The sequence below is a fragment of the Puma concolor genome, chromosome B4, assembly GCF_028749965.1.
Source record: "Puma concolor isolate L17-30 chromosome B4, mPumCon1.1.hap2, whole genome shotgun sequence".
Classification (NCBI taxonomy): domain Eukaryota; kingdom Metazoa; phylum Chordata; class Mammalia; order Carnivora; family Felidae; genus Puma; species Puma concolor.
Genome location: NC_141673.1, coordinates 94538040 through 94560898, shown reverse-complemented (window position 1 = coordinate 94560898; position 22859 = coordinate 94538040). Strand labels below are relative to the sequence as shown.

The following is a 22859-nucleotide window of genomic DNA, read 5'->3' as shown; positions in this document are numbered from 1 at the left end:
TTTTAATTTATTTTTGAGAAACAGAGTGAGACAAAGCTTGAGCGGGGGAGTAGCAGAGAGAGAGAAGGAGACAGAATCTGAAGCAGGCTCCAGGCTCTGAGCAAGCAGTCAGCACAGAGCCTGACGCAGGGCTTGAACCCACAAACTGTGAGATCATGACCTGAGCCGAAGTCTGACGCTCAACAGACTGAGCCACCCAGGCACCCCAAGTCTGTTCATTTAGGTTAAATAAAAAGGAAATATTCTCTGCAGGTATTGATCTAAGTACTAGGGATACAAAGATAAGTATGATCTGATCCAGCCTTTCCCAGATTGTTAGTGTGAAAGATGAACAAATAAACAGATTATTTAAATATAAAATGGGAGGTGATTAAAAATTGAGAAACTCATAGGATACTATGAAAATACAGACTTAAGGACACTTAGCACAATGGTGGGGTTCAGTGAAGGTTTTCTTCCTACAAGGGATGCCTAAGCAGAGTCCCCTGTAAATAGGATTTTCCAGGCAACAGAGGTGGAAGGAGAGTTTCATGTAAAGAGCCCATTCATGTAAAGAGCCCAAACATGGAGATGCAAATGTAATGTGTGAGAGAATTATTAGTAATTGAACTTAGGCCAGATTGTAGGGGGCATTATACAATAAGTGTAGGATCTTATTCTCTAAGCAACTGGGATCATATTGGAAGGTCGTAAGCAGGAGAGAAGCAGTGGCTGATTTGGCCCACACGTGCCCTCTGAAATCCAAGATAGGATTCCCATAGGTAGTAGGATATATGGGTCTCAAGCTCAGGAGAAAGTTCCATATGGTACTACCATAAAATAAAATATCTCAGGATTTCTACTATTCACATTCTGAATATTCATTGCTCATTGCACTAGAACAGGGAGACTAAACATTTCCTAGTGATGTAAATACCGTCTCTACTGTGTCCAGCCCACACATATGCTCTGAGGAAACTCACAAATGTAAACAATGTAGTTATCATATTTGTTCAAAGAAAGAAGGCAGGGAAATGAGGGTCTCAGTCAGATCATACAACTGTTTTATTTATTCTCTTGTGTTGTTTACAGTGTCTCCCATAAAAGAAGAACCCCAACTGGTAGGCAACGTGATTAGGGACCTTCACTGAGCCAGCAGCAACCACAGAAGAATGCAGGGATGGGAATGAGCTACTGGAACCCAAGGCAAAGGACTGTTAGTGATAGTTTGCCTATTTCTTGGCCTCTAGTTGCTCACATGGGAAAAATAGAAGGAAATACTAAATGACCATGTATTGAAATGAAGAATTTTGAAGATCTGGCCATGATGAGGATTGGAAGGAATGGGCAGGATTAAAGTCTGGGTGTTAAGCATCTTGTGCTAGGGACCACTTTGAGAGACATTGCGGGACAAGAAGCATTGATAACAGAATGTGGGGGGTATTGGGGAAAGGACCTAGCTCTGAACAGGGAGGAGGGACAGGGTGATGAATATGACAGAGAGGGTACTTCTGAGTGGCAAGGTGGGGAAAAGGAAGGGCAGATGCACTCATTCTGTCCATTCCTTCTTAATAGACAGGTTCCACTCCCAGGTAAGGTGGTCATGCTTGTCATCGTCGGTGAAGAAGGACTTGTTGTGGTAAGTGCCTCGGGCCAGCATACCCTTGGGAGCCTCCTCAATCGGAGTCAGGAACTCATACTCCTCTGGCCGAGGCCCGTAGCTGCCAACCATAAATGTCGCTTTATCCACTAGGAAGAAAGGAAAGTTCATTAGGGTAAGAGTCTGAAAGAGAAAACAAACACAGCAAACTGGAAATTTCGGAGCACAGCTCACAGTGATCAACGCCAAGAGCCACAGTTTCCAATACTGGCAAAATGTCAGATTTACATGGGGCACCTTTTTATTTTCTTTAAAATATTTTTTTTTATCGGAGTACCTTTTTTTTTTTTTTTTAATTTTTTTTTTTAACGTTTATTTATTTTTGAGACAGAGAGAGACAAAGCATGAACGGGGGAGGGTCAGAGAGAGGGAGACACAGAATCCGAAACAGGCTCCAGGCTCTGAGCTGTCAGCACAGAGCCCGACGCGGGGCTCGAACTCACGGACCGCGAGATCATGACCTAGGCCGAAGTCGGTTGCTTAACCGACTGAGCCACCCAGGCGCCCCTATTGGAGTACCTTTTAATAATACAGTTTTCTTTGACCCACTCTTAGATACTATGGACAAGTAATCTTCCATGGGTGGTCCCAAGAATCAGTGTTTTAAAAAGCATCACAGCTGATACTATCAGGAGAGTTGGGAAATCTGTGCCTTAAAGCTATGGGGATCAAGACTCTTTTATGGTAGACGTAGCAGATTATACCATAAAAAAAACTCCACATTAATGGAAACCTGAGTTCTGATCTTAGCTCTGCAACTATTTAAGTCACATAACATTTCTGGGCCTCTGTTTCTTCCTATATGCAATTAACTTCTTCTAATCTACAAACTATCGTTCTATGAACATATCAGTTGGGGGAGGCAAGGTAACAGAGGGTGATCAGAATGAACAATACTCATGGATGGAATTGTTGGGTGGATGGGGAAAATCAATAATTTGGTAAAAAAAAAAAAAAGTCTTCACAAATGTTGAAAATAGCCAACCCAAATTATTAACAGGTGAATAACTGGGATATATATTAAGTAGAGCATTAGAAACTGTAACTAAGGCTAGGTAGATAGACAGGCAGGCAAAGTGTAGTTAGCTGTAAAGTGTTGTGAAGAAGCTTAGAGGAACAGCTACAGACATATCATCGTCCTCTTGCCTAATTGAGGCAACATAGTCTCTATACCCAAGGAAAATAGGAAACAGAACTATTTTTTCATGAGACTTGGTATTGGAAAGACCAGTTAAGATCTTCCAGGTCAATAATCTTCTGTGGGGTTTGAGTCATTGAGTGGTTGTCTGTGTCCTGCAAATTTATCAGACAATTCTCTCCTAATCCTTTGTGTATTAATTTGATGGAACTGATCTGGGCAGTACTGTCTCACACCCCTGGAAGGAGACAGCCCCCAAGGTAAGATGGAACTGTAAAAGTACTTCCATCATCTTTCCAAGTGTCATTTCTCCCTGCCCACAACAATGGAAGGAAACTGGAGGCAGTTCCCCAAGGCATGTACAGGTTAGGTACAGTTTGTCAAGAGCAGCTGCAGATCAAGTAGTGTCACATTATGTCTCAATCACAGCTTTTCTCAACTCTAGAAAGATTCTATTTCTTTGTTTAAAAAATTCAGTGCTGCTCCCTGCTCCCCTACCTCCACTCCACAACTGCCCACATGCTACTTCTGTCTCCCATTTCCAAAAGACACACATAACACATACCACTAGATAGATCTTTCTGGTCTTGGATTTCTCTGACACATGTATACCTGTGAACTTTTTTTTTTTTTTGAGAGTATTTTAATATACTCCATCTTTATTCAAACTTATCTTGGTTACTCTTCCCCTTTATGAATAATAAGCTTAAATTCCAGAAACTGAATGCTGAAGGTTAGTGGTGGACCCAGTCTAAACTGGATCTCTGGACGTGGGCCTTACCATTGGTGTCGAGGTCAGAGGTACATATGTGCTTTTTCCTAGGGGGAGCGCCCATAGCTTTTAATCAGATTCTTACATGAGCCTATGATTAAAATTGTTAATAAGCAGAAGATTAAGTATCAGTGGGGAGCAGAGTTTGGGACAATGTAAAGTGTGGGTCCCTTACCTTTCACCCCAGTCCGGTAGGTATGCTGAACATATTTCAGGCCTGACACAATATCTCTGTTCACCTGTAGGTGGGAAGGATCCAAGCAATTCAGATTAAAATAGGTCTTTCATTTTCCCTCATCTTTCATGCTTATCCTACCTAGCAGTCTTCTCTGAGGACGGAAGAAGATTGAGATTTAATTCAGAATAAGTGTTACTATTATCATTTCATGTGATGGTGAGGCAGAGATTGGAGAGATCACAAGACTCAACGTTGCCAATCTGGTTCTAATCATGGAATACTGTGCTGTTTGGTTTGGGAGAGGGGGGTGCTTAATTAAAACATTGTCTCAGTGTTCTTCATTACATTTATCCTTCCTCCAAAAGTCCTAAGAACAGTCTTGAGCTTCCCCTCCCTGATACTACTGGCCAGAAGACTGTCCTTGTCTTAGGAAAGGCTACAAAGGTACCAATGGAAAATATTATGTGAAACCTGAAAACCCTAACCTCAGAAATGATCTATCTAGCATGAAAAACAAACAACAAGGAGAAAAGCCGTAATGGAAAATCAGATTTAAAAGATGGTTGTGCCTGTAATGTCATTGAGACTGGAGTCTAAAGATGGGGAGATAGGCCTCATGGAAACATAGGCTTACTAAACTGATAAATAATGGGTGAAATCCACTCGTGTTTGGCAAGCATTTTGGATGTCTGTTATTTTCACATGTTGTCTGAGATGTCACCACTTTCCCAAGCCTTTCAGAGAAAGTTCACTAAAGTAGGATGAAAATATATATAGCCCAAGCACTTTGTTTTTCCACGATTCATTTTGCCTAGGACTGAACTGCATTGCCCATTAATTTTATACTGTGCTCATGTTCATACAAACAAATAAAGTGGACATTGCGTCATTAGCTGGAGGGCTTGGTTAATTGTTCACCAAGATGAAGAATGAAAGCATCTTCAAATAATTTCTCCCAACAGTAATTATGGCTGCCTTCCTGTTTTGGACAGAATAATCAAACCAATTTATCAGTGCTATGTTTTGTTTTATTGGCAATGAGGTAGCTCAGCCATGAACCCTAGCTTAGGTTTTAGATGGTCACTCAGTAAAATCTGTCATACAAATCTATCAAAAGCATACAGAATGAAAACAACTCCATGGAAGAAATTGTGACAAAGTGATGCCCTAACTTTCTGATTACTCTGCCAGATGTGGCTCATACAAATAGAAAAAAGTGAATGCATTTTGCTAGAAGTCTCTAAGCTAGTCCTTTGGTCTTTGTAAGAGATTTGGTCTGGTGGTAAAAAGACTGAAAAACAGGAATGGTGATTGCTACTCACCATAAGGACTTCAAAACGGAGCCTTCTGTTTTTCTACTGCTCCATAGAGGGTTCATTTAATATAAATATGTTTGAGATGGGTAATAGAGAAGTACGAATATTCATAGAACTCTCTTCCTCTGTCTGCACGCCTTCCCATTGTCCCTCTCCACTTCCAGAGGAAGATGCCTTGGTGACCAGAGGACTGTGAAAGTCAGAGATACTACATGTCCTTGGGAGCAGAAGCAAAAGGGGGAGAAACTAGAAGAATCATGCCCCCCAGGCCAGGTTTTGGGGGGAAGAAAGAGAAGAACACTGAACACCATTGAAAGACATAATGCAAGAGGACTTTTGGAATGTGTTGCTGGTGTTATAAATGCAAACTTTCGGCGCCTGGGTGGCGCAGTCGGTTAAGCGTCCGACTTCAGCCAGGTCACGATCTCACGGTCCGTGAGTTCGAGCCCCGCATCAGGCTCTGGGCTGATGGCTCAGAGCCCAGAGCCTGTTTCCGATTCTGTGTCTCCCTCTCTCTCTGCCCCTCCCCCGTTCATGCTCTGTCTCTCTCTGTCCCCAAAAAAATAAATAAACGTTGAAAAAAAAAATTTTAAATGCAAACTTTCTTGGATACTTTTCAGCAGATGTCAGTAAAGACTTAAAACGCTTCTCAATTATTTCCAGTTTTGACCTGTTATTTCTTCTAACTGGAGCCCCACGCTGGGACAGGCCACAGGTTGGTTAACATTGTGTGGGGTGCACACAGAGAATGGTTTTCTCTTGCTTGAGACAATGCTAACTATCTGAAGCGGGTGGGACCTGAAAACTCCTTTCTGTGCCCTCCTCCTGCATCACCCTAATGTGTAACCCCGACCACTGCATCCTCTTCGGCTTTCCCACCACAGCAGAGGCCTATGCTCCAGACCTTTCCTTCTCATCTTACTCCCATCAAAATTTACCTTACCTCCTTCATTTGGTACAAATGGGCTTACTAAACTGACAAATTAAGGCAATAGCATTAGTGATTAAAAATTCAACCGATGTGTAACCCCTTCTAAGCATATTCGGATGCAATGCCTTAGATATAATTCTAGGCCTATTTAGATACAATACCAAACTCTCGGGTGCTTTGATAATGAATAATACTACGCGAAACAAGCAAGTGAACCATGGCTCAGTGCATATTGTAGAGTAGGCATCAACAAGTATTTTCAGAATGAAATTATTTTGAGGCATAATTATACGTGGTACAGAGTGATTGTCCACAGACCCTGAATCAACCCTGCACTGAGGGGAAAGAAGAGCCCAGTGTGCAAACACAGAGGGCAGATGGGGTCTTCCTTGGTGGCCCTAAAGGTCCCTGAAGGATATGGCTGAGAAGGGCAACCAAGGCAAATATAAGCAATTGAGAGCAAACAGTACATCTCTGACTTATTTGTTTTCAGTCAAGATTATTTTTCTTCTTGCTTTTGGCTGTTCAATGGGGTATGCGTTCATTCTTTATATGTCAATTCCTGTTCAGTTTTTGCTGTTACCTGTTTGCTTGCTCCACAACTATAATTGTAGTTTCCAGTTATTTTCCAAGGTCCATATTCCTGGATTTATACAACCATCGAGCAATTAGAACTGTGGCTCCATCTGTTCCATTGTTTACTAATAATTGATTCATTCATTTATCGATTTCTCAATAAGTATTCACTAAATATCATTTACAAAGTTTCGGGTAAGATACTGGAAACAAGAGATAAATAATCTTTTCCTTTCTCAGGGCGCTTGGGCTGTACAGGGAAGAAATGCCACAAATGGTACAATACAAAATAGGGTGTGCTTCATGGACGGGAGCGTTGGGAGTTCACAGAACAGTCCTGTTGGTTGAGTTATCAATGGAGAGTTCAAGGCGAGGGCTCTGGTTGGGAAAAGGCATGAAGCAAGGGTGGTCTCAGCAGGTAGAGCTCAGAGTTGGGGAGAGGACAGTCTAGAGAGGGGAGGTCAGGAGGAAGGAAACACAAAAACTATGACAGCATGTTAATGCAAGACATTTGGGTTTTTTCCTTCTCTGATTATAGGAAGAATATAAGCTTTATAAAAACATTCAGGGAAAGATACTCACTTTGAAGTTAATTTTGACTCTGTATTCAACACCTTCCTTTAGCACAAAAGTTTCTTTTTTGAGAGCTTCAAGATCCCCTGTAGAAGTAGGTTTAGAAAGAGATTATTCTCCTCAGAAGGAGAAACACAAGAAGATGAATGATTTAAACTCCAGAGCTGTTTGCTGGGCTCATCAGAGCAACACAGTCCTCATGGCCTTCAATTCAAAGAATATTTGAGACTAGTTGCTACACACACACACACACACACACACACGCACACACACACTTGAAAAGCTGAAATCTTATAGCTAGATATGGAAGAAATGTGATAGTACTTTTCCCCCAAGTTTGATGACAACCCTAAAATATATAAGGTATTAACAGCAGTGAGTTGTGTGTGACGATGTCTTTTCTTTTTCTTTTTTAACGTTTATTTATTTTTGAGAGAGAGAGAGAGAGAGAGAGAGAGAGAGAAAGAGAAAGTATTAGTGGGGGAGGGGCAGAGAGAGAGAGAGGGAGATCCAGAATCTGAAGCAGGCTCCAGGCTCCCAGCTGCCAGCACAAAGCCTGATGCAGGGCTCAAACCCACAAACTGTGAGATCATGACCTGAGCTGAAGTCGGACGCTTAACCGACTGAGCCACCCAGGCGCCCCTGACAATGTCTTTTCTAATTGTCAATAATAAAAACAAGTTTTAATCAGTGATCCTAGAGGAACATCTGAATGATCTTGCTATTTTATCTATTGAAAATGATATCACATATGTGGCCAAACAAAAAGATGATTAAAGAATATGCCCTTACCTCTCAAATAGATAAATATAAGAAAAACATTATATGGTAGTACCACCTAATTGTTTTTGTAGATTCGGTGATGTTTATGGCATTTTCTAGCTTTAAAAAAATTTACTTCTCTTGGTTTCCCTTTTATCATTCTAGATATATATTCACTTTGTACTTAATTTTGCTTTTGCATTTGTAATTTCATATTATTTTCCTTAAGGAGAGTCCCTTAAGTAATAAAAGCTTCAGGACCCATAAAACCAGGATCTGACTCTAATTCCTGTACTTTAGGTATGGAGATAATCACTCTCTGTTCTTCTCCCAATGTAATCCTGTGTCATCTGACCTTCAGGGGTAAGTGTGTGTTTGTGTGTGTGTGTTTTGCTGTTTTGCATAGCTCTGTGCGTGTGCTTCACACCATGTAGTATATATACTACAATACTACATAGTATATATACCATATACATATACCATATAGTATATATATGTGTGTGTGTGTGCATTTATATAGTATATATATATATACACACACAGTTTTGTATATATACTATATATATATATATAATGTATATTGTACATATGTACACATATATACATACACACATTGTTTTCTATATATACTCTATATTATGGGTATTATATATATGTGTGTGTGTGTGTGTGTGTGTGTGTGTGTGTGTTTATACTGGGATTCACCTCAATAGCCTTTTTGTGACAGAAAACCAAACTTAGACATCCCAGTGCTAGGAAAGTGAAAGAAACTGAGTTTTCCCTGCAATACCATCAGGCCCTTAGATTTCCTTAGAGCTAATTCAGACCCCATCTAACAAATTGACAGTTGCACCTGGTAACATTACCCAATTTCACACAGGAAGAGGCCTGAGTCCTGGTGAGAAAGAAAGAGAGAGAGAGATTCTCCTAGAGAGATGCTAGAATGTGGGGGTAGCTGCACTTGTGTCTGCTGTAATGATTTCAGTTGAAGGGGAAGTGTGTCTTCTCAGCCTCTGATTTCCTCCCTCAGACAAGCCCATATAAGGCAAAGAGTGGATGTGTCCTGTGAGAAGGGAGCCACCTGGCCGCTGAGCCTACTGTTCTAGAGTCATGCTTTGCTCTGTCTCATGAGTCCACCTTTTGAATCTGGTAATTTTATTTTTTGCTGAAAATCTACCTTGGACACCCTCAACCTCCTGCCTCTTCCCTCTCTACCCTGGGATGCACACATCACCCATAATACCTGACTTCTCAGCCTGTCTTTATCTCCTCAAGATTTAAGTTCCAGGAAAGGATTTGACCCTTGTCACAATAAGGGGAAAAGAAATAACATCTTAATTGGTACATCTTTAGTGGGGGAAGTTGCTTATACAAGAATCAGAGCTTTAGGCTAAAATAGTATGTACTTAACAGTAGAATTTCCAGCACTATTTAAAAGATTTTAGGGGTGCCTGGGTGGCTCAGTTGGGTAAGCGTCTGACTTCAGCTCAAGTCATGATCTCTTGATTCGTGGGTTTGAGCCCTGCATCAGGCTCTGTGTTGGCAGTTCAGAGCCTGGAGCCTGCTTTGGATTCTGTGTCTCCCTCTCTCTCTGTCTGCCCATCTCCTGCTTTTGCTCTGTGTCTCTCTCTCAAAAATAAACATTAAAAATTTTTAAAAAATTAATAAAAGATTTTAGATTGCTTCTTGCCTTCAAGTAAGGTCTCTAGGTGATGTAAGATGAATATTTTCTCTGATGTTTAGAATGGATAAATATTACATTTCAGAAGCATACAGCTTACTTCTTAATATTTCCATCATCAGTCGCTTTATATGGATAGTAATTCCCCTGGTACCGTGTAGAGATAAAATTCTGAAGTAATTATGATACAAGTAAATACATCCAACGCTTATGACTGCACTCCCTCCAATTAATTAGAGACAGAGATTGAGCTTTTCATTAAGCATGGTAAATACTGCACTCTGAGAGCAATGATTTGTGAACCGATGCCAGCATACATGTGTCTGGCATTCACCTTGCCGGCATTTCCTTTTTTTTGGGAGAGGGGGCGGAGACTAAGTTTTCCCTGTGATATCGCTAGACGCCTTTGAACAGAACAGATGTGTCCACTTACCAGTGAGGTCCATGGTGATTGGTCCTGGGGCACTGTCACAAACCAGGCTAAGCCGGGTGACCTTGACATTGGGGGCTGTTGGGTCTGCAGGATTCAGAAAAGAATGTAATTTTAGGGAAGAGAACATGCGGGTACAGTGTGTGTACATTTCAAGTAGGAGAGAAGGAATATAAAAAGAAAAGTGATATCTCTAATGTGGAGCGAATGAATATACAGATGAAAGAGGCAGGTTCACTATGTTGGCCTTAATGGCCTCAGAAACTCGAGCAGGACTATTTCTGTGTCAAGCTTTTGGAGGCCCATCTTAGTTATCAACAGCAAACATTTCCTGAGTGGCTGTGGGTAAGTTCCTCTGCTAGATGGGCAGTGCCCATCTATATCCAATTCTGCTGTTGTGTATGTGGAAGAGATGAACGGTTAAGTAAGGAGCAAGGAAGAGAAAGAGAAGAAGGAAAGAAAATGTGAGAGAATGGAGAGAATGCCATCTGAGTGGTAGTCTGAAGTTCTTTCTAAATCTTCCTTATGTGTAATTTTTGCCTATTTCAATGCCAACTTGCACTTTATCTCCAAAAAGGACTTAATCCTGCAGTTGTCACTTTATGCAGCATATATAGATCGTGCCTCACTCACTGAGCCCTGGAAACACTTGGTATTCTTTCTTTTGCACCTGCTCCTGTGTTGCCAAAATGTATGCCTGATCGGGGCCCTCCCACCTCCCCCCATCCCCCTGTACACACACACCTGCCACCACAGGGCCATCCCCCAGGAGTGTTTTCTTGTACTTGATTAGGCTTTCATCATCCTTGTCCATCTCCTGGAGCTCTTTCAGCGACTTCTGAGGTGGAGGCTTGTAATTGAGCTTGCTGTCCAGCTCATCAACATCTTCCTCCAGGTGTGCTTCTGGGTCCTTTTCAGTCATTTTGATCTATTTTAGAGACAGAGAGGATGATAGTCCATTAGCCAAAAGTCCACAGATATGGAAAATGTTTGTGGGGCTACTGGTAACACCATCCTTGCCCTAATGGACTTTTGTCATTGTCAGGGATTTTCCAGGATATTTTTTCCTAATTTAATCTCATATTTTTATGCAATGAGAATATAGTGCATTTGGTCTTTTCTCGGATCTTCCTGAATTTCTCTGCACTGTGACAAATGTCTCCTGTTCACCGAATAAAACTGACAAGAAAGAAATAGCTCATTTGTGAGTAATGTGTAAGCGAAGCAACATAACACAGGCAGCCCCAAATAATGAGCAGAGAGCCCCAGTTCAAATAATTATAGAAATAACCACAGTTCTCTAAATCCAGCCACCACCCCTCCAGTGTCAAGGCTCTTAACGTTGTACAGTCTCGGTTATGATGGTTTCAAAACACAGGGAGCCAAAGAGAGTTGGCATCTTCCCATTAATTGAATCTTTCCCTGAACTCCTGCAATACTTCAAAGGTAAGTCATGCAACGTTGTAGACCCCTATGATACCTGCCTGAGGTGTAGGAATCGTTCCTATCCAACACTCCTTGAGGGCAGGTACCAGGTTCTGTGTTTCTCTTGAATCTCCCATAATAATTGAATAGTGGAGGCATTTTATAAACATCCATTGTTTGATTTGTTTGGTTCTATAGCTAAAGATCTTCTGTTCTTTTGAAATGACATAAAATAACAAAATTAAATTCCTCCAGACGAAATGGTAAGGATTAGTATGTCTTTCCTTTTACCTTCCACTGATCTCCCCTTTCTGGATCCCCTTCCCTTTTAGTACCTCCCCTACCCGGGTTTCTAGTGACTTTATGCCCTAAGGCCTCATCTGGGCATACTCTGGAGTCTGTCTTCTTCCATTATCACATTATAATCTACCTTTACTTGCTGTGTATTAAAATAGTGAGGGGAGATTCTTTTTTTTTTAATTGATTTATTTATTTTGAGAAAGAGAGAGAGAGAGGCAGAGAGAGAGAAGGAGAGAGAGAATCCCAAGCAGGCTCTGCACCACCAGTGCAGATTGGGTCAAACTCGCGGAACCATGAGATCATGACCTGAGCCAAAATTAAGAGTCAAATGCCCAAATGACTGAGCCACCCAGGTGCCCTGAGGCATGATTCTAATTAAATTATTCACACTTAATTGTTAGTGACTGAATAATAGATTTTTTAAAAATTACCCATTTTAGGGCAGTGTAGTCAGAGATTTTCAGAGCAGAAAGGAAACTTAGAGGTGATATATTCCACCCCCTCATTGAATCATTGAAAAAATGGAAAGTCAGAGGTTAAGAGAAATGCTCAAATTCCTATAGCTGGAACTGCAGTGTCCTAATAAAGGGGAAGAAGTCTGTGCTGGAAGAATTTCAGGCCCATGGCTGGCAGCAATGGAGCTATTTGGGGGAAACACAGGAGGTATTTGGGCAAGGAGATAATTTCCTGATTTCCTTCAGTCCTCCCCCAAGAGTATGTCTCTTCCCTGCCATGTTAAAGGCTACATTGTTCCTGAGTGGCACGACTGTGAGACAATATCTAGCATATCTCATCTTAAATGACTCTGCAAACCTCTATAAAGTCCCCCAGGGGATGAAGCTATCTCTGGCCAAAACCAGTTATGGTTTTGAGTTTTGATGTCTCCATCATTGGCATCAGAAAGGAAAATAATTGGGAAGTGAAGCCAAACAAAAACAATTTTAAGAGAAAATGAAGGAAAAGAAAGAGAAGAGAAAGAAACACTATCTCTTGGCTCATCGATCCTCTGCTAGCAAAATAACAAGCCAAACACCATGCGCTTGATCAAGTCTGCAAACAGCATTGCAATGCCCAGGTCCACTTCCTGTGCAGGAAGGAAACAGGCAGGCTTGTTCCTATGGCAACTCTTGTTTCAGCCCAAGATTCAGCACCACTCAAAGCTGAGCCTCTCACAGCACAATAAACATCATGACCAGCTCAACTCATATTCCAAACAACACTCAGGGAAACTGAATGAATGGGTTAGAAAAACAATGAAGGGCACAGTGGGTCGAGATTGTAGATTGTAGGTAGTTTGAGGACAATCATGAAGCAGTGAGATGAAGAGCAAACCAGATAAGACTAATCAGAAGAGACAGGCTCTCCTCTGGTGACACCCAGGAGCCTGACTAGATACCCAGAATGGAAGTCACATAACAAACCTGTGGACAGGTCATCAGGAAGCCTATCTATAGATGAGGACATCTTGGCCCTCTTCAAAAGGCCTTTCTGGAATATATCGCTTGGCTCTAACAAATCATCTGTTTGAAGTCTGACCATCAAAAGATATCACACGTACCCACTAACTAGCCCAAGGTAATTTCCATAACCTGCAGGGAATTATTATTTTGCAGGCTGAAATCTCAATTTTGAAAGGAGAAAGAGAGGGAGAGACAGAGAGAGAGAAGAAGGGAGAGACAAAGACAAAGACCTGATCTCAGGCAGGGTTTGACAACCTCTGTGTGATCATTGGCAAGTCAATTTATCTGTCATCTAGATCTTGATATTCTTACTAGTAAATCCGAGACTTACGTCAAGTCTAAATTTGCTTGATTCATTGCAAACAGGTATACAATAATTGCTTCACAAAAATGAAACAAATTTGTTTAAAAGACATGTAAGAGCAGAGGATAGTATGAGGTTACTGTATAAAATTGCTGTAGTAGAGAGGAGAAAATTCAGGACCACATCAAAATAATTTGTTTGTTTGTTTTTTAATGTTTATTTATTTTTTGAGAGAGAGATTGACAGAGTGTGAGCAGGGGACAGGCAGAGAGAGAGACACAGAATCCGAAGCAGGCTCCAGGCTCTGAGCTGTCAGCACAGAACCTGATGCAGGGCTTGAACCCACCAACTGTGAGATCATGACCTGAGCCGAAGTTGGACGCTCAACCGACTGAACCACCCAGGCGCCCCAAAATAATTTGGTTTAATCACATAGCATATAAAAAGGAGATATGAAGCTAGATGGTCACAAACCAGTTTAATCTGGAAAACTGAGTAGAAAAAGATGAAAACATAATAATACAAGAAATAAAGAACTGGAAAAGCAATTCTCAAGGAAACTTCTTTAAAGCATAATGTTTGGTGAGCACCTACTATTTATAAGACACAGTGCTTTAGCACACTCATACTGGTGTTTAAGTTACTCTCCAAAGTGGAGAGGGCTGGGGGATGGACAACCACAGTGGTTTGGTTGGTTCATCTTTTCAGAAACTGTAGGTCTCTTGACAAATCTGGTGAAAGTCACAACTTAGAAAAAAGGAATACACCTATGAGATTGTGCTTGCAATCCAGAGGCTCCTAGGCTTTACTGGAGTCCAAGATTAGAAACATGACCTTGACACTGTGACTTCTTGGAAACATGAGGCAGAGAGAGTTGAGTGTTACAATGGAAGCTTGCCTGGCTGGGTCACTGACCCCACCTAGCTTTCAGCTGAGAATCATGTGCATCAAACCCCAAATGTTGGCTTATGTAGAAGCAGAAGGAGATACCGGGTAATGTCTATATCTGAGGGAATGACACAAAGCCTGGCAGAGGAGCAAAAGTGCAAAGGGCACAGCTCTTTAGGGGAAGAGTTCTGTTCAATATACTTGATTTTGGATAATTATCTCTGCTTTGAACTAGGACTTCATCACGTGTGGATTTTGGTTCTGGCTTTGCTACTGATCAGCTGTAACACCCTAAGAAGATGTTTCAAATACTGCGGATCTTACTCTCCTTATCTTGGGGTTTGGGGGGCTGGAGCACACAACCTCTAAGTGTATCTTTCCTAAGGTCTCCATCTGTAGATTTCTCCTGCCCTGCAGTCATGTGTCCACGAAGCCACAGTCATTCAGTTACCTTATTTCACTTGTGTACCCAAGAGACTTATCTATCTCTGTTTTACTATTTCAGATTTGCATGAATTCCCAAAAGGAACTGCATTTTTCATTTCACAGTTCATCTCTGCAGAACTTCAGATTCTGCCAAAGCCTCAGCCACAATAGCTTATATAGTTTGATAATGATTTCCCAAATTATACGTGTGCATATATTTAACCACAGATATCCGTTTTCTCTTTCTATCCCCCCATTTTATGGGTGCTTGCTAAAGTGAGAATAGGCATGTCATGGAAATTCTATAGACTATCTTCAAGTATCACCTAAAGAACAACCGATTTTCGGGGTGCCTGGGTGAATCAGTTGGTTAAGCATCTGACTTCGGCTTAGGCCATGATCTCATGGTTTGTGGGTTTGAGCCCCTCATTGGGCTCTGTGCTGCCAGCTCCGAGCCTGGAGCCTGCTTTCAGATTCTGTGTCTCCCTCTTTCTCTGCTCCTCCCTCACTTGCGCTCTCAAAGACAAATAAATAAACATTAAAAAAAAAAAAAAAGAAAAACCGGTTCTCTTATTGATGGTAATAATTATAATAGTTAACTTACATAATGCTAAATGCTTTCCTGAGGATTATCTCATCATCCTCATGACAGCCTTGAGGACGGGTATTATCATTCTCTTCAGGAAACTAAAGCTCAGGTAAGTAACTTGCCCAAGATGACATGCTGTGTAAGGGGCAGAATTATATCTGAGCCCAGGTTGTCTGGCTTCCAGGAGCAACGATCTGTTGCTTCAGCCGTCTTTATTAAGAAGTAAAGATAAAATTATAGAACCCATTAGTCTTCTTGGGAATCTGTCCTGAGGGTGCCCAGGCTGCGGTAAATGCTTCTTTGCAAAACTCTGCAGGCTTTAGCAAGGCAGGGAAGTGTCATATAAAGAGGGTTTCCATGCAACTCTGCCCGAGTCACCTGGCACAGGTCACGGAACCTCCCTGTGCTCCGGATTTTGTCCTCTGCAGAATGAAATCATTGCATTGGAAGGGTGTCTGAAACCTCTTCCTAATACAATGAATGCTCGAATGCTCCTTAATTTACAGAAGCCTCTGAAATGAGAAAAGAGGAAGTGGAGGTGGGGTAGGGGAGAACCCAGTTCATCTGTGTAGAACATTCTGGCTGGTCTTTTCTCACCTTCCTCTGCAGCTCACCCACTGTTCCACAAAGAGCAGAGCTGGGGTTTTTTTTTTGTCGTTGTTGCTGTTTGTATGTTGTTTTGACTTTGGCTTTTTTAAACAGTAAAAGTGGAATGGACAATGAACAATTACATGTTTAACGAGGTTAGCGTGGGCTCCGTCAGGACCTGAAGCACATACTGGTTTTGTGTGTGTGTGCTTACTACTCATTATCTTTATCTTCTGTTTCACTGATGCTTCCACAGATGAATTTTCACAGTGAAACCCTCACACCCTTGTGTTTGCTACTCAGCAAAGCAGTGTAAACACGAAGGGTGTGCTGAGTTAGGAACTTAATCCTCTCAGGCTCAATTAAAATGCCACATTAAATTAGGATGCTTCCTCATGGTGCAAGAATGCCATAGCACCAAACTGGTGGTTTTGCTTGCAAATTCAGTGAAATTTCCAAGACCTCGCAAGTGAAATACCCTTAAGAATTTGCACCCACCTCGGGATAGAGCACCCTTGTCTGGTTCACTAATGCAGTTCTAAATAAGCCAAGGGCCAGAAAAGGTGAAACTCGACTTTAGATAAAATCACCTCGTTATGTCAAAGAAAGGTGATCCTCAGTGCCTACTAGAATACGGACTTTGAGTCTGATGGGTCGGAGATTCAAAACGCGGTTCTGCGGGACACCTGGGTGGCTCAATGGATTGAGCATCCAAGTTTGGCTCAGGTCATGGATCTCATGGTCCGTGAGTTCGAGCCCTGCATTGGGCTGTGTGCTGACAGCTCAGAGCCTGGAGCCAGCTTAAGATTCTGTATCTCCCTGCCCCCGCTTGTGTTCTCTCTCTCTCTCTCTCTCTCTCTCTCTTTCTTTTTCTCAAAAATAAACATTAAAAAGTAAAATAAAAACAAAATGTGGGTCTGCATTGAATTATTGCATGACACAAGTAAATTATCAACCTAGCTGAGCCCAAGATTTTCCACTAGTAGTGTGGGAGTAATAATCTTTCTTTATGGGGTTGAAGAATTGGAACAAAGACATGAAAAGTTCCTGGCTGTCCTGGCCAATGGTAGATGCTGAATAAAGGACCCATGCTTGTCCCCTGCTCCCTTCCCAGCGATGCCATCTGTTTTGCTGAACACTTTCAGCAAAGTGAGGTCACTGGCTGCCTAGGCACCAAGTGCTTTCCCTTGGATCTGCGGTGTTGACAACGTCCACTCCTTCCTCCTTAAAAATAGATTTTGTTTCTTTGAGGCGTACGGAAGAGACAAGAAGTTCTGGGAATCGCAAGGATTGTTTATTAACTGGATCAACCTGAAAATGGGACTGTCACTATTCTATGTCTTTAAAAAAGCTTCCTCATGGGCAATTTAATTTTAGATTCTATTTATTGCTCCCTTTCATAATTGAAGCCAGAGTTCACTCTGTGAATGATGAGAACTGATAAAAGACACAGGGGCGGCCAATAGAGAAAACTTCCTTTGGCTGTGGAGCAAAACACTGTGGAGATTTAACTTCTGTTCCAAAGTTGCCAGATCACTCACGTATCTAGATGCGCAGGCCATGAATATTATTAGATAGAAGTGGTGGGGATGAAAGAGGGAAGTACCAGAAGTAGGGGGATTTCCATCAGAGAAGTACCTATGCGAGCATGAGCATTCTCTGTCACCGTGTCCTGTCCCTTCCCTGCTGACCAGGACACGTCCCACTTTCCCCAGCTCTGGAGAGTTGGGCCATCCCTGAAGGACTGTCCACATGTCAGAGCTGGTCAAGGGTTTGGCTCTGCTTTCCTGGCTGCCTGGTGATTTGGCTTATCTGGGGGAATCCAAGGTCATCCCTCAGGACACCACAAGCTGTCTGGGTTCTGGAGCCCTCTGTGGTTTCTCAGTATTCCATAGCACCATGGCGGGATTGGTGCTTCCCAGGCTCCTCAGGGCTGCTTTCTACCATCTTCCCTCTATGAAGAGCATCCAAGAGAGCAAAGCTGGATGAGGGGAATCAACTAAATGCCTGAGAGTCCCTATTAGGGTCAGTAAACATTAAAATCAATCCAGAGGAGGGGACATATTACTAGATGCAGAATTCTTTAACATTTTCCTTGGTGGGAGAACCAATACATAATTTCTTCCCTGTGTATTCACAATACATCCTTCTAACCCAGATTCATACGTGGAAGGAGAGAGGACTCAGTGGACCCATTCAACTTTTCTGGGTGTCTACCCTGTGAAGTTACTATGCTCAGTATTTTTGCAGATATTTATTTTATTTTTAAATTATTTTTAAAGGCTTATGTATTTTGGAGAGAGAGGGAGAGAGAGCGTGCACACACAGGGGAGGGGCAGAGAGGCCGGGGGCAGAGGATCTGAAGCGGGCTCTATGCTGAATCAGAGAGCCCGACATGGGTTTTGAACTCATCAATTGTGAGATCATGACCTGAGCCGAAGTAAGCCGCTTAACCGAATGAGCCACCCAGGCACCTCTGCAAATATTTATTTTAACATTTATTTATTTGAGACAGAGAGATAGAGAGCATGAACAGGGGAGGGTCAGAGAAAGAGGGAGACACAGAATCCGAAACAGGCTCCAGGCTCCGAGCTGTCAGCACAGAGCCCGATGCGGGGCTCGAACCCACGGACCGCGAGATCATGACCTGAGCCAAAGTCGGACGCCCAACCGACTGAGCCACCCAGGCGCCCCTGCAAATATTTTAAATAATCCTCAACAAAAACTGCATTAAGCCGTTATTAAGCAAAATACTACACTGCCATAACTCAATACAGTCACAGAAGTTTTAAATTAAGCATGAAAATAAGTAAAGACACTCTCTATAATCCCTTGTGCCGACAAGATCAGGCCCTTTAAGAAAGCTTTACTGACGTTTTACCAGCTCTGGCTATGGTGACCAGAGTACAGGGGACTCAGTAAGTGCTTGCTGAGGGGATAAACATTGAAGTTTCGGGAGCAACATGAGACCCATCTCCGGGTATGCCAGTATGGACTTTAATCCAGGGTCCCTGACAACATAACACTGACCTACAAACAAGGGATTAAAAAAAATTTCTCCCATGAGACATTTCTTAAAATGTCCTTCTAAGGCATTGTAGCTGTTGGTTCTTTTTTTTCTTTTTTTTCGCACCAGTATGTGACTTTGGTCAAATAATTTAACACTTCGGAGCCTTACTGTCTCCTCTGAGTCCTCTCAGGATTCAGAGTTGAGTTTCTACCAAGAAAGCACTTGACAGATGCTGGTTCTTTCTCTATCTGCTTATCTGCTTAGGTTTTCCTCCCTGGGGCTTCTCTCCCTGCTAGCTGCAGTTTGTAACATTTTGTGCTCCCAGGCCAATCTTTCTGTCAGGGTGACTTTGCTGAAAACAGAACCTCGATGCTGCTCACAGCACACTTCCCTAGGGACAGATTCATGCTCCCCCAAACAAGGAAGGACGAAATTCCAGTCCCTGGAACACTCCAGTCGGCTTGTGTACATCTGTGACATAGCTCTTCCACAAGTGCTGGGACTGTGTAGCATACATGAAGAATGAATTCTTCTCTCAGAATTCTACACATCTTACAAGAGAGTAAGATGATCTTACTACTATGCTTGTGTCGTATTTGGATTTGGGAGGGATATTTTCTTGTCCACTTAACAAAACAAAGCAATGGCAAAGATCAAGGATGTCTACCTGTGCCTGAACCTCCTGGGCCAACACCGGCCTCTTGATTTCCCTTGCTTGATCGTTCCTGCAGTGAGGATCCAACACGCTCACCTCGATTTCAGTGGCTCTTGGTCTCCACGTGAAGGGGTGACCATGGGACCTCTCTATGAAAGCAGTCTGCCTTCCCCAGGATTTATCAGACCCAGGATAAATTACCCTAGGTCTAGAGTTTAATTACAGACAAGACCTATAAGACATGCTGACTGGAGCGTCCTCTAAAGGGAAGAAAGAATTTCAGGCCATGCCTAAAACACTTCTTTCTAATGGTCTCCAAATTTAGTGGCTTCCCAGATCAGGTATCCTAACAGATCTATTTGGATTTTTGTAGAACCTCTATTTTTTAATGTTTATTTATTTATTTTGAGAGCGAGAGAAAGAGAGGGAGAGAGGGAGAGTGAGAGAGAGAGAGAGAGAGAGAGAGAGAGAGAATGTGCACACATGCATGAGTGGGGGAGGGAGAGAGGGAGAAGAAGAGAGAGAATCCCAGGCAGGCTCCACACTGACAGGAGCCTGGCACGGGGCTCAACCCCACAAACCGTGAGATCATGACCTGATCTCAAATCAAGAGTCAGACGCTTAACTGACTGAGGCATCCAGGTGCCCCAGAACCTATCTCTTAATAAATTATTTGGTGCCTTCCATGTCTGCCTTCAGTTCTCTTGGATGTAAAGAGCTATTTTTTGGCAACAATACCCACTATCTTTCCGCCCGTCTGACTGCAGGCATTTAATAAACGGTTTCTGTTCATGGTGGAAATCTGTCTCTATATGACTGATAAGTAAATAACAATATGTTCTACCATACTTTCCCTTCGATTATTAAATCCCACTGTACTCCAAGGGAGGCTTTCATTATGCATTTCCCTCCTATCCCCAGAAAAGTTCTTTAGTGGCAACGAGTTTAATGTTTGACAACTTTGAGTCTTTATCTTTTTTGCTTTGCAATCAGTCTCTTTCAATCTACTTAAAAACAGGAAACCACACATCTCCACCCCAGCAGCAACCCATCATCTACCAGCATGTTCCACACCAGTTTGTGTCCACAGTCTTTGTGCTTCTGAACTCGGCTAGATGCCCAGTCCTACCTTGTAGGAAACCCTTCCGGGCACTCCGCAGCAGTTACACTCAGAGTCCTTTCCCCAGACACACAGGATTTCATCCCCAGGGCTGCAGGGCACACCCTCCCCTCCCTCACGGGGCTCTCTCCCCTGAGTCATTGCTAACATTCCCTGCTCTGACTTCCCCATTCTCTGCAGAACTGTTCCAACAGCCTCTTTAGTACTTTCTTATCATAAAGTTTGTTTTAAAGAGGAATTGCCCTTCTAAAAAAAAAAATAATAAACTGGAGAGGGTCGTAGCCTTGTTGCGAGATTTACCACATTTCCCTGCGCCCACCTAGAGCCTCCCACATCCGAAGTATTTCAACTTACATTCAGTGGCTCACAGCTCTCTGGGGTGCCTCTGTCTCTTACTCTGACTTCTGAGTACTGGCAGTTAGAACAGGAAGGAAGTTAGTGAGGGGAAAAAAAAATGTTTTAAACCTACTAGAAGAGGAAACCCTGGGCTGTCTCAAATTCTGTTCCTTTGGACTGCATATCTCTCGATCAGTCAACTGAACATGTTCTTGTCAATTAATGGGACATGTGGGAGCATGACTGCCCGTGTGAGTGTGAACTCGGGTATGCATGAGTGTCCATGCAAGGGCATCAAGGCCATAGCCTTGAGCACTACGAATAATTGTGTGGGTGTGTCTAAAAATCGAGTCATTTCAGTGCATAAGCTTCTTGAGGCAAGTATCCTTGAAACCAGTGGCAATAAATTCGCACCAGCGTCAGTTCATAGCACTGACGTCTCATCCTATATGGTCTCTGCCAGCTTTCTCATCAGCCAGATATCTTGAAAGTTTGCTGGCTGTGAATACAGAGTGCTAAGGAATTATGAATGTTAACTGCATATACTTGGCCCTAAACTTAAAAAATTGTCCTCAAACAGATTTTGGGGGTTTTGTTGGTATAATTTCAAAATGCAGCTCTGTACTGCAGCACAATCAAATGTTGCTTGTCGTTGTGGCCAAATGTTTTAAGTAAAAAACGTAAAGCACTGCTTTTGATTAAACCTAGGAATGAAGATCACAAAATAGCATCTAACTTCATTAGTTCGTTGTCTTCTACCTCAGAATTTGTGATAATTTAACAAGTACTGAAATTGACTTTGTACCATATCTAGGGAATTGGTCTGTGAAGTAATTTAAATGGGAACAAGTTGCGGAGGCCATATTGAAACCATTTAAAGGAACAATTTTTAGGCATTCAAACCACATTTATTCCAAACACTTCCATAGCTGGTACCAATAAACAATGCTTATTTATACTAACATTTCAATATTCACTATTTGTATCATTTCAGTACGTTTAGAGCTGACTAATCAAGCAAATATATTTGAAGAAATGGACATCTATTTTGCTGTCATTTAAGCGTACTGCATTTTGCTCCCTTTAATTTGTAAACGGATGCCGCCAAACATACGTTACCTTTAGTCACTGGAACTGAAACAATCGAGATGGTGGTCATTTGGTGGGAGAAAAGAGGTTAATCTAGAAAAATAGAAAAAGGACAGCAGTGTATGATTAAAATTGGCAAAAGCGCTGAAAACCAAATACAGACTTAGTGTGTAAATTTCAAAATGATGTAGAGAGAAGATAGCCCTTGAAACAAAGCATCTGACTGCATCATAAATCAAAGCAAATATTAGTCTGCAGGGAAGAGATTTTGTAGCTTAGTATTCTCAAGAGGGGACACATTTCTTCTTTCAATAGCATTTGTCGAGCACCTTTTTTCTGCCAGTTATTGTTCTAGGCACCACTGAAACATCAGTAGACAACAGACAAAAATCTCTATTCTCTTGTGGAAATTATGTTCTAGGGGAGACAGACAATTAAAAAATAACATAGGTAGAATAAATTATTTAGAACAAGAAAGATTTAAAAATTGGGAATGGTAGATTCATAGTCTCCATGCCATACCCATTTCTCATGATATTTGGGAAGACGTCACGAGTCAAACAGGGCTTTTTTTTTTTTCCTGCCAAGTCCAATGTGACTCCACAATTTTTCTTAATGCACTGCTCTAGGTATGGACATTAGAAGGTATAGACACCACTAGAAAGTGTCTGTA

At 42.0% G+C, this 22859-nt stretch overlaps 2 protein-coding genes across 4 annotated transcripts in view; one reads left to right on the top strand and one right to left on the bottom strand.

The window, feature by feature from the left end:
- Positions 1-22859, top strand: part of PDE6H (phosphodiesterase 6H) — a 186692-nt gene that overhangs the window by 137202 nt on the left and 26631 nt on the right. The window contains exons 1-2 of one of the 3 annotated variants that reach the window (XM_086714016.1): positions 5738-5758; positions 8186-8248. The exons of 1 other annotated variant lie outside the window; for it this stretch is intronic. The gene's annotated coding sequence lies outside the window, so the exon portion shown is untranslated. Of the gene's footprint in view, positions 1-5737; positions 5759-8185; positions 8249-22859 lie in introns of those variants that run through there. One more of the 3 variants, XM_086714015.1, reaches the window with a different exon arrangement.
- Positions 1027-21254, bottom strand: ARHGDIB (Rho GDP dissociation inhibitor beta). The gene is made up of 6 exons (XM_025930066.2): positions 21116-21254; positions 10741-10924; positions 10000-10083; positions 7133-7209; positions 3725-3788; positions 1027-1728 (listed from the first exon to the last, which is right to left on the bottom strand). The coding sequence occupies exons 2-6, from the start codon at positions 10916-10918 to the stop codon at positions 1529-1531; spliced, it is 603 nt and encodes a 200-aa protein (XP_025785851.1). The 5' UTR covers positions 10919-10924; positions 21116-21254; the 3' UTR covers positions 1027-1528.

What these genes read in the sequence shown, in the direction of transcription:
- ARHGDIB (XM_025930066.2), bottom strand. Translation starts at nt 10,918, where the DNA reads ATGACTGAAAAGGACCCAGAAGCACACCTGGAGGAAGATGTTGATGAG. An exon ending in GGATGGCCCTGTGGTGGCAG is followed by an intron (nt 10,084 to 10,740) that starts GTGTGTGTGTAC and finishes TGAATCCTGCAG; the next exon opens with ACCCAACAGCCCCCAATGTC. An exon ending in AATCACCATGGACCTCACTG is followed by an intron (nt 7,210 to 9,999) that starts GTAAGTGGACAC and finishes CTACTTCTACAG; the next exon opens with GGGATCTTGAAGCTCTCAAA.